This window comes from Nerophis lumbriciformis, linkage group LG39 (genome assembly GCF_033978685.3).
Source record: "Nerophis lumbriciformis linkage group LG39, RoL_Nlum_v2.1, whole genome shotgun sequence".
Lineage (NCBI taxonomy): Eukaryota > Metazoa > Chordata > Actinopteri > Syngnathiformes > Syngnathidae > Nerophis > Nerophis lumbriciformis.
In genome coordinates, this window is record NC_084586.2 from 18,584,793 (window position 1) to 18,595,624 (window position 10,832).

General features: G+C 43.0%; 1 protein-coding gene across 2 annotated transcripts in view; it reads left to right on the plus strand.

Moving 5' to 3' along the window:
- cdc42ep4b (CDC42 effector protein (Rho GTPase binding) 4b) overlaps positions 1-10,549 on the plus strand; it is a 65,106-nt gene extending 54,557 nt beyond the window's left edge. For both annotated transcript variants that reach the window (XM_061931842.2, XM_061931844.1), the window contains exon 2: positions 8,842-10,549. In XM_061931842.2, the coding sequence (XP_061787826.1) occupies positions 8,919-9,881 (963 nt within the window). In that variant the 5' untranslated portion in view covers positions 8,842-8,918 and the 3' untranslated portion in view covers positions 9,882-10,549. The remainder of the gene's footprint in view (positions 1-8,841) is intronic.
- Positions 10,550-10,832: the final 283 nt, after the last annotated feature.

A 10,832-nucleotide genomic window follows, 5' to 3' on the forward strand; every position in this document is an offset into this window, starting at 1 on the left:
CCATGTTTGATAACAAAAGACCAAAACACACTAAGAACTGCAGGGTTACTCTTAATCTGTTCGCACAAATACACTTCTTGACAAGGATATTCAATCAAATACCGTATTTTCCGCACCATAAGGCGCCCTGGGTTAAAAGCCGCGCCTTCAATGAACGGCATATTTCAAAACTTTGTCCACCTATAAGCCGCCCGGTGTTGTAAGCCGCATCTAACTGCGCTAAAGGAATGTCAAAAAAACAGTCAGATAGGTCAGTCAAACTTTAATAATATATTAAAAACCAGCGTTCTAACAACTCTGTTCACTCCCAAAATGTACGCAAATGTGCAATCACAAACATACGTATATCAACATGGACAGAGCTGCGTGAAAAAAGCCACCCGGCCTCTTCGCGTAAACTTAAACTTACCTTAACCACTCGCTCATCTTTTCTTCATCCATCCCTTCGAGTTAGCTTTTATGATGACGCCGGCTGGAAAGGTCTCTTTTGGCAAGGTCTTCCTTTTGAATATCACCATGGGTGGAAGTTTCTGGCCATTAGCATGGCAAGCTAGAACCACAGTGAAGGATGACTTCTCATTCCCTGTGGTGCGAATATTCACCGCACGTGCTCCCGTTGTATCCACAGTGCGGTTCACAGGAATATCAGTTGCTGTGAAATAGTAATCCGTGTGCGGATGGAGAGATTGCGTCTTTTCATGAACCGGATCCCGGTCGCTTAGTAGGAGCCATTTTGTGGTCTTTACAGATGTAAACACACAAAGGAAATGAAACGTACGGTGATATCCGCGCGCTTTTTCTTCTTCTACGCGGGCGGGTGGTTGCTTACAGTAGAAGAAGAAGCGCTTCCTGTTCTATGGGGGCGGGTGCTTACCTTGGCGGTTGCTTGCGTAGAAGAAGAAGCGCTTTCTGTTCTACCGGGAAAAAAGATGGCGGCTGTTTACCGAAGTTGCGAGACCGAAACTTTATGAAAATGAATCTTAATATTTATCCATATATAAAGCGCACCGGGTTATAAGGCGCACTGTCAGCTTTTGAGAAAATTTGTGGTTTTTAGGTGCGCCTTATAGTGCGGAAAATACGGTAGATGCATAAAGTGCAAAATATCGTATTGTCAATAACTCTGCCATTCCAAACCTGACAATATGTACGTATTTTTCATAGTCGCCACTAGGGTTGCAAAATTCCGGGAATATTCAAAGTTGGAAACAAACACTACCCTATTTATTATTGACTTATGCTGTCCTTACGTTGAAGGGGAGTGGTATTTTCATTTTTTTTTTGTTGACACCTCGTGTCCACAAGAACTCATGGAGTTCAGTAAGTGGAATGACGCGGACACGTTTGTTACTGGATACTTTCTAGTACACTCCTGGCTGGGAGACGTTGTATGTGTAAGTAACATGCAACTATTTTTGTCTGATGCTTGTTTAAATAGACCATTTTGCTGTTTTACACTGCAATGATTATGACGTATGTCTAGCTTGTGTGCTTAGCTGTTGTGTAGCTGCTATCTCCTAGTAGCCTACTATAGTTTAGCATGTTTACCCTTTTGTAAAAGACTTGACTAAAATAGTAGAAAATACCAACCTTGTGTCCCTTTTGGAGGACATGGCTGTCCAGTAACATATATATATATATATATATATATATATATATATATATATATATATATATATATATATATATATATATATATATATATATATATATATATATATATTATATTATTATTATTATTATTATTATTATTATATATATATATATATTATATATATACACAGGTAAAAACCAGTAAATTAGAATATTTTGAAAAACTTGATTTATTTCAGTAATTGCATTCAAAAGGTGTAACTTGTACATTATATTTATTCATTGCACACAGACTGATGTATTCAAATGTTTATTTCATTTAATTTTGATGATTTGAAGTGGCAAAAAATGAAAATCCAAAATTCCGTGTGTCACAAAATTAGAATATTGTGTAAGGCTAATACAAAAAAGGGATTTTTAGAAATGTTGGCCAACTGAAAAGTATGAAAATGAAAAATATGAGCATGTACAATACTCAATACTTGGTTGGAGCTCCTTTTGCCTCAATTACTGCGTTAATGCGGCGTGGCATGGAGTCGATGAGTTTCTGGCACTGCTCAGGTGTTATGAGAGCCCAGGTTGCTCTGATAGTGGCCTTCAACTCTTCTGCGTTTTTGGGTCTGGCATTCTGCATCTTCCTTTTCACAATACCCCACAGATTTTCTATGGGGCTAAGGTCAGGGGAGTTGGCGGGCCAATTTAGAACAGAAATACCATGGTCCGTAAACCAGGCACGGGTAGATTTTGCGCTGTGTGCAGGCGCCAAGTCCTGTTGGAACTTGAAATCTCCATCTCCATAGAGCAGGTCAGCAGCAGGAAGCGTGAAGTGCTCTAAAACTTGCTGGTAGACGGCTGCGTTGACCCTGGATCTCAGGAAACAGAGTGGACCGACACCAGCAGATGACATGGCACCCCAAACCATCACTGATGGTTTGGGTTGGTTTGGTTTGCATTTCCTTTGGAAATCGAGGTCCCAGAGTCTGGAGGAAGACAGAAGAGGCACAGGATCCACGTTGCCTGAAGTCTAGTGTAAAGTTTCCACCATCAGTGATGGTTTGGGGTGCCATGTCATCTGCTGGTGTCGGTCCACTCTGTTTCCTGAGATCCAGGGTCAACGCAGCCGTCTACCAGCAAGTTTTAGAGCACTTCATGCTTCCTGCTGCTGACCTGCTCTATGGAGATGGAGATTTCAAGTTCCAACAGGACTTGGCGCCTGCACACAGCGCAAAATCTACCCGTGCCTGGTTTACGGACCATGGTATTTCTGTTCTAAATTGGCCCGCCAACTCCCCTGACCTTAGCCCCATAGAAAATCTGTGGGGTATTGTGAAAAGGAAGATGCAGAATGCCAGACCCAAAAACGCAGAAGAGTTGAAGGCCACTATCAGAGCAACCTGGGCTCTCATAACACCTGAGCAGTGCCAGAAACTCATCGACTCCATGCCACGCCGCATTAACGCAGTAATTGAGGCAAAAGGAGCTCCAACCAAGTATTGAGTATTGTACATGCTCATATTTTTCATTTTCATACTTATCAGTTGGCCAACATTTCTAAAAATCCCTTTTTTGTATTAGCCTTAAGTAATATTCTAATTTTGTGACACACGGAATTTTGGATTTTCATTTGTTGCCACTTCAAATCATCAAAATTAAATGAAATAAACATTTGAATGCATCAGTCTGTGTGCAATGAATAAATATAATGTACAAGTTACACCTTTTGAATGCAATTACTGAAATAAATCAAGTTTTTCAAAATATTCTAATTTACTGGCTTTTACCTGTATATATATTAGAGATGCGCGGATAGGCAATTATTTCATCCGCAACCGCATCAGAAAGTCGTCAACCATCCGCCATCCACCCGATGTAACATTTGATCAGAACCGCATCCGCCCGCACCCGCCCGTTGTTATATATCTAATATAGACGATGCAAGGCATTAGTGAGGTTATAAAGCTTTTGCCTGTTAAAGAAAGGAGACTGATCCAATGCAGTGCAGACATTCGCGTGCCACGCTGTCACGACCCAGACGCACACCAGTGCCCAATCATATGGGAGCCGCGCTGAGCGCACCTCCAAGCGCATCTCGCTGCCGGCGACGGCCGCGTATGAGCCCGACGCTCCAGCGCCATCCATTTTCAGGGCTAGTTGATTCGGCAGGTGGGTTGTTACACACTCCTTAGCGGGTTCCGACTTCCATGGCCACCGTCCTGCTGTCTATATCAACCAGGGTGAGCCCCACCCCTTTCGTGAGCGCACTGCGCGCGGAGTGACCCCTGTTACGCGCCCCCGGCAACGGGGGTGGCGGGCAGGTAAGCTGCGCGGGCGGAGCGCGCGGAGTAACCCCTGTTACGAGCCCCCGGCCACGGGGGTGGCGGGCAGGTAAGCTGCTTACCTGCTGGGCGTGACGCCGGCCGCGGCGAAGGCGGACGAGGCGGGGTGTCGGTGCGGTGGGCGCGGTGGTGACCCTGGACGTGCGTCGGGCCCTTCTCGCGGATCGCCTCAGCTACGGCTCCCGGTGGGGCCCTCTCGGGGGAAGGGGCCTCGGTCCCGGACCCCGGCGAGGCGTCCCTTCTCCGCTCCGTAAAAGTGTCCATCTCTTTTCTTTTTTCTTCTTCTGTTGTGGCATATGCTGCAGGTGCCTGCTCGTTTTTCGTATGTGGGTAACAACATTTAACTATGTATATATATTTCCCAATTGGTTTAACTGCCACCCGCCTGAATCTATTTAAAATCTAATTTTTTTTTATTTCAACCACCCGACCGACCCGACCCGCGGATAAAATCTAATTTTTTTTTATTTCATCCGCCCGATCCGCGGATAATCCGCGGACTCCGCGGTTGTGCCCGCAAACCGCGCATCTCTAATATATATATATATATATATGTATGTATATATTATATATGTATATTTATATATATATATATATGTATATATATATATATATATATATATATATATATATATATACACATATATATATATATATATATATATATGTATATATATATATATATATATATATATATGTATATATATATATATATATATGTATATATATGTATATATATATATATATATATATGTATATATATATATATTGCCAAAAGTATTTGGCCACCTGCCTTGACTCACTTATGAACTTGAAGTGCCATCCCATTCCTAACCCATAGGGTTCAATATGATGTGGGTCCACCTTTTGCAGCTATTGCAGCTTCAACTCTTCTGGGAAGGCTGTCCACAAGGTTGTGGAGTGTGTTTATAGCAATTTTCCACCATTCTTCCAAAAGTGCATTGGTGAGGTCACACACTGATGTTGGTGGAGAAGGCCTGGCTCTCAGTCTCCATTCTAATTCATCGCCAAAGGTGTTCTATGGGGTTTCAGGTCAGGACTCTGTGCAGGCCAGTCAAGTTCATTCACACCAGACTCTGTCATCCATGTCTTTATGGACCTGGCTTTGTGCACTGGTGCACAGTCATGTTGGAAGAGGAAGGGGCCCCGCTCCAAACTGTTCCCACAAGGTTGGGAGCATGGAGTTATCCAAAATGTTTTGGTATCCTTAAGCATTCAAAGTTCCTTTCACTGGAACTAACTCCTGAAAAACAACCCCACACCATAATTCCTCCTCCACCAAATTTCACACTCGGCACAATGCAGTCGGAAATGTAGCGTTCTCCTGGCAACCTCCAAAGCCAGACTGGTCCATCAGATTGCCAGATGGAAAATTGTGATTCATCAGTCCAGAGAAGGCGTCCCCACTGCTCTAGAGTCCAGTGGCGACGTGCTTTACACCACTGCATCCCACGCTTTGCATTGGACTTGGTGATGCATGGCTTAGATGCAGCTGCTCGGCCGTGGAAACCCATTCCACGAAGCTCTCTGCGTACTGTACGTGGGCTAATTGGAAGGCCACGTTAAGTTTGGAGCTCTGTAGCAACTGACAGTGCAAAGACTTTCTGCACAATGCTGACCTCTCTGTCAGTTTACGTGGCCTACCACTTGGTGGCTGAGTTGCTGTTGTTCCCAAACTCTTCACTTTTCTTGTAATAAAGTTGACTTGGGAATATTTAGGAGCGAGGAAATTTCACGACTGGATTTGTCGCACAGGTGTGCATCCTATGAAAATATGTTTTTTTGTATAATTTAAATATAATAAAAAAAATATATATATATATATATTTTAACTAAAACAATATATATTTTTTAACATGGGTATAATAAAGTATGATTAAATAATTAAACAAATATGTGGCAAAATGACAAAATACTGTATACAGACTGTGTGTGTAAAGTCAGAATTGTCTTCTTTATTTATACTGATAAACATCAATATTGGACTTGGTGATGCATGGCTTAGATACAGCTGCTCGGCCATGGAAACCCATTCCACGAAGCTCTCTGCGTACTGTACGTGGGCTAATTGGAAGGCCACAAGAAGTTTGGAGCTCTGTAGCAAATGACATGCTGACTATGCTGAGCCCTCTCTGTCAGTTCACCCGGCCTACCACTTGGTGGCTGAGTTGCTGTTGTTCCCAAACTCTTCACTTTTCTTGTAAATAAAGTTGACTTGGGAATATTTAGGAGCGAGGAAATTTCACGACCGGATTTGTCGCACAGGTGTGCATCCTATGAAAATATGTTTTTTATATAATTTAAATATAATTTAAAAAAAAAAATATATATATATATTTTAACTAAAATAATATTTTTTTTTTAACATGGGTATAATAAAGTATGATTAAATAATTAAACAAATATGTGGCAAAATAACAAAATACTGTATACAGACTGTGTGTGTAAAGTCAGAATTGTCTTCTTTATTCATACTGATAAACATCAATAACAAATATTTGCATTGGACTTGGTGATGCATGGCTTAGATGCAGCTGCTCGGCCATGGAAACCCATTCCACGAAGCTCTCTGCGTACTGTACGTGGGCTAATTGGAAGGCCACAAGAAGTTTGGAGCTCTGTAGCAACTGACATGCTGACTATGCTGACCCCTCTCTGTCAGTTCACCCGGCCTACCACTTGGTGGCTGAGTTGCTGTTGTTCCCAAACTCTTCACTTTTCTTGTAAATAAAGTTGACTTGGGAATATTTAGGAGCGAGGAAATTTCACGACCGGATTTGTCGCACAGGTGTGCATCCTATGAAAATATGTTTTTTATATAATTTAAATATAATAAAAAATATATATATATATACCGGTATATATTTTAACTAAAACAATTTTTTTTTTTAACATGGGTATAATAAAGTATGATTAAATAATTAAACAAATATGTGGCAAAATGACAAAATACTGTATACAGACTGTGTGTGTAAAGTCAGAATTGTCTTCTTTATTTATACTGATAAACATCAATATTGGACTTGGTGATGCATGGCTTAGATACAGCTGCTCGGCCATGGAAACCCATTCCACGAAGCTCTCTGCGTACTGTACGTGGGCTAATTGGAAGGCCACAAGAAGTTTGGAGCTCTGTAGCAACTGACATGCTGACTATGCTGACCCCTCTCTGTCAGTTCACCCGGCCTACCACTTGGTGGCTGAGTTGCTGTTGTTCCCAAACTCTTCACTTTTCTTGTAAATAAAGTTGACTTGGGAATATTTAGGAGCGAGGAAATTTCACGACCGGATTTGTTGCACAGGTGTGCATCCTATGAAAATATGTTTTTTATATAATTTAAATATAATTTAAATAAAAAAAAAAAAATATATATATATATATATATATATATATTTTAACTAAAACAATATTTTTTTTTAACATGGGTATAATAAAGTATGATTAAATAATTAAACAAATATGTGGCAAAATGACAAAATACTGTATACAGACTGTGTGTGTAAAGTCAGAATTGTCTTCTTTATTTATACTGATAAACATCAATATTGGACTTGGTGATGCATGGCTTAGATACTGCTGCTCGGCCATGGAAACCCATTCCACGAAGCTCTCTGCGTACTGTACGTGGGCTAATTGGAAGGCCACAAGAAGTTTGGAGCTCCTTAGCAACTGACATGCTGACTATGCTGACCCCTCTCTGTCAGTTCACCCGGCCTACCACTTGGTGGCTGAGTTGCTGTTGTTCCCAAACTCTTCACTTTTCTTGTAAATAAAGTTGACTTGGGAATATTTAGGAGCGAGGAAATTTCACGACCGGATTTGTCGCACAGGTGTGCATCCTATGAAAATATGTTTTTTGTATAATTTAAATATAATTTTAAAAAAATATATATATATATTTTAACTAAAACAATATATATTTTTTAACATGGGTATAATAAAGTATGATTAAATAATTAAACAAATATGTGGCAAAATGACAAAATACTGTATACAGACTGTGTGTGTAAAGTCAGAATTGTCTTCTTTATTTATACTGATAAACATCAATATTGGACTTGGTGATGCATGGCTTAGGTGCAGCTGCTCGGCCATGGAAACCCATTCCACGAAGCTCTCTGCGTACTGTACGTGGGCTAATTGAAAGGCCACAAGAAGTTTGGAGCTCTGTAGCAACTGACTGTGCACTATGCTGAGCCCTATCTGTCAGTTCACCCGGCCTACCACTTGGTGGCTGAGTTGCTGTTGTTCCCAAACTCTTCACTTTTCTTGTAAATAAAGTTGACTTGGGAATATTTAGGAGCGAGGAAATTTCACGACCGGATTTGTCGCACAGGTGTGCATCCTATGAAAATATGTTTTTTATATAATTTAAATATAATTTAAAAAAAAATATATATATATATTTTAACTAAAACAATATATATTTTTTAACATGGGTATAATAAAGTATGATTAAATAATTAAACAAATATGTGGCAAAATGACAAAATACTGTATACAGACTGTGTGTGTAAAGTCAGAATTGTCTTCTTTATTTATACTGATAAACATCAATATTGGACTTGGTGATGCATGGCTTAGATGCAGCTGCTCGGCCATGGAAACCCATTCCACGAAGCTCTCTGCGTACTGTACGTGGGCTAATTGGAAGGCCACAAGAAGTTTGGAGCTCTGTAGCAACTGACTGTGCACTATGCTGAGCCCTATCTGTCAGTTCACCCGGCCTACCACTTGGTGGCTGAGTTGCTGTTGTTCCCAAACTCTTCACTTTTCTTGTAAATAAAGTTGACTTGGGAATATTTAGGAGCGAGGAAATTTCACGACCGGATTTGTCGCACAAATATGTTTTTTTCCACAGCCCTAACAAAAAGTACTTTGTTTCCGCAGGCGGATGGAAGGACAGTGATGGAGTTTCTCTGACAAACGTGCCCAGAAAGCGAGGTCTTACTCCCCCCACGTCCACCATGCCGATCCTCAAGCAGCTGGTCCAGTCCAACCAGTCCAAGCGGCGCTCCAGGGCCGACCTGACGGCGGAGATGATCAGCGCGCCGCTGGGGGACTTCCGCCACACCATGCATGTGGGCCGCGGCGGCGACGCCTTCGGGGACACGTCCTTCCTCAGCACGCGGTCGGGCGAGGGCCCCGACGGCGACGCCAAGCAGGGCTCGCCGGGCCCCAAGGCGGGACTCCTGGCCCGCACCTTCCGAGGCAGCCGGCGCTCTCAGTCCGTCAACCGCGGCGACAAGTACGAGTACGGCAACGTGGCGCCGGCCAACTTCGTGAAGAACGCCATATCCTTGCCGTACCTCAACGAGGAGGGCGGGAGAGGAGGCGTGTCCTCCAACCCCATGAAGAAGCTGGTGGAGGTGGAGGTTAAACCGGCGAACGGCGCCGCCGCCATCGCCACCTTCGACGCCGAGCTGGATGAGCGGAACTTCGGCGACCTGGGCGACTTGCCCCCGTCCGTGCCTAAAGGCGGCGCCTTAAAGCACGCCGAGTCCATGATGTCATTCCACATCGACCTGGGGCCGTCCATGCTGGGGGACATCCTGAGCGTGATGGAGAAGAAGGACTATGAGGACGTGGACCTGGGCTTCGAGGAAGGCAAAGGAAGCGAGGGCTCGCCGTCGCACATCCCGCTCATCGACGACGATGCGGCGGAGGAGCAGCGGCCGCCCGCCAGGCCGCCCCGCATGATGTACCCCGCGGAGGCGCCCTACACCCCCGAGCTGCACGCCAGGGACGCCCAGCACCTTGACAGCTGCTCCGTGTCCAGCGCCGGCTCGGTCTCGGAGGACAAAACGGCGTACGACCCGAGCAACCACCTGCAACACTACGCCGACACGGACAGCGCCAAGTACAGCTCGCCGCGCGGCGACGAGGACTTCTCCTTCATGGACGACGAGGACGACGAGATCAGAGTATAAGCTAAGGACCCTACTAATACTCACGAGGCCATACAGAGTCACGTGGACGTCGCCTACAGCCACGGGTGTTGCGGAAGGACAAAGACGGCAGCACGTGAGTTGGATCATTTCTTATTTGACCGGACGTCGCTTAGAAACGCTCTTAAAGCTACGACGCACTTAATCACCCGATCGATGGTTTACTGAACGTTAGCGGAGACCTTGGGATGTTTTTTGTACGTTAGAAAAACGCCGATGAGGCAGTTTTGTGAGAATCTGAGTGGAGAGGAAGGACGTGGCTTGAGTGACTTTTTGGTAGCGACCTCACCATCCAATCACGCCGTCGGCTGACTCAAACCAATCAGATGTTTCCCCGCGCTCGTCGTCAGGGGGGTCAAAAGGATGCCAGAAGACGTCAACTCACTGGTCACAACATTAGGTACGCCTGCACAAGGCAGCTTTTCCCAGCATGCATCAGTCTTTTTAACACATGAATATAATATAATTACATTTTAATAATAATAATAATAGATTGTATTTGTAAAAAGCACTTTACATTGAGCAAACAACCTCAAAGTCTTACAGTGTATTAAAAAAAAAAAAAAAGATAATTACAAAAATAAATAAAAACAAAAACTAGAACTAGCACACGTAAATCTAAAAAAAAAAAAAAGCATTTTTAAAAGCATCCACAGTCTGTGGTGCCCTCAGGTGGTCAGGGAGAGTGTTCCACAGACTGGGAGTTCGGAGCTTTGTCCTCGGAGGTTGTACGTATTTATTATGTTACATTAATTTTGCGGTTGTATAGGCAGAATGTTCTTCTCTATTTATAGTAACATGCAAACTACAACCGGATTATTTGAATTTAAAAATATATTTTTTATACTATTATATAAAATAAAGTATAAATAAAATTTTTTAAAATATGTATTTTTATCAAAATCATCAAACGTGTTGTGGGTGTAAAGTCTG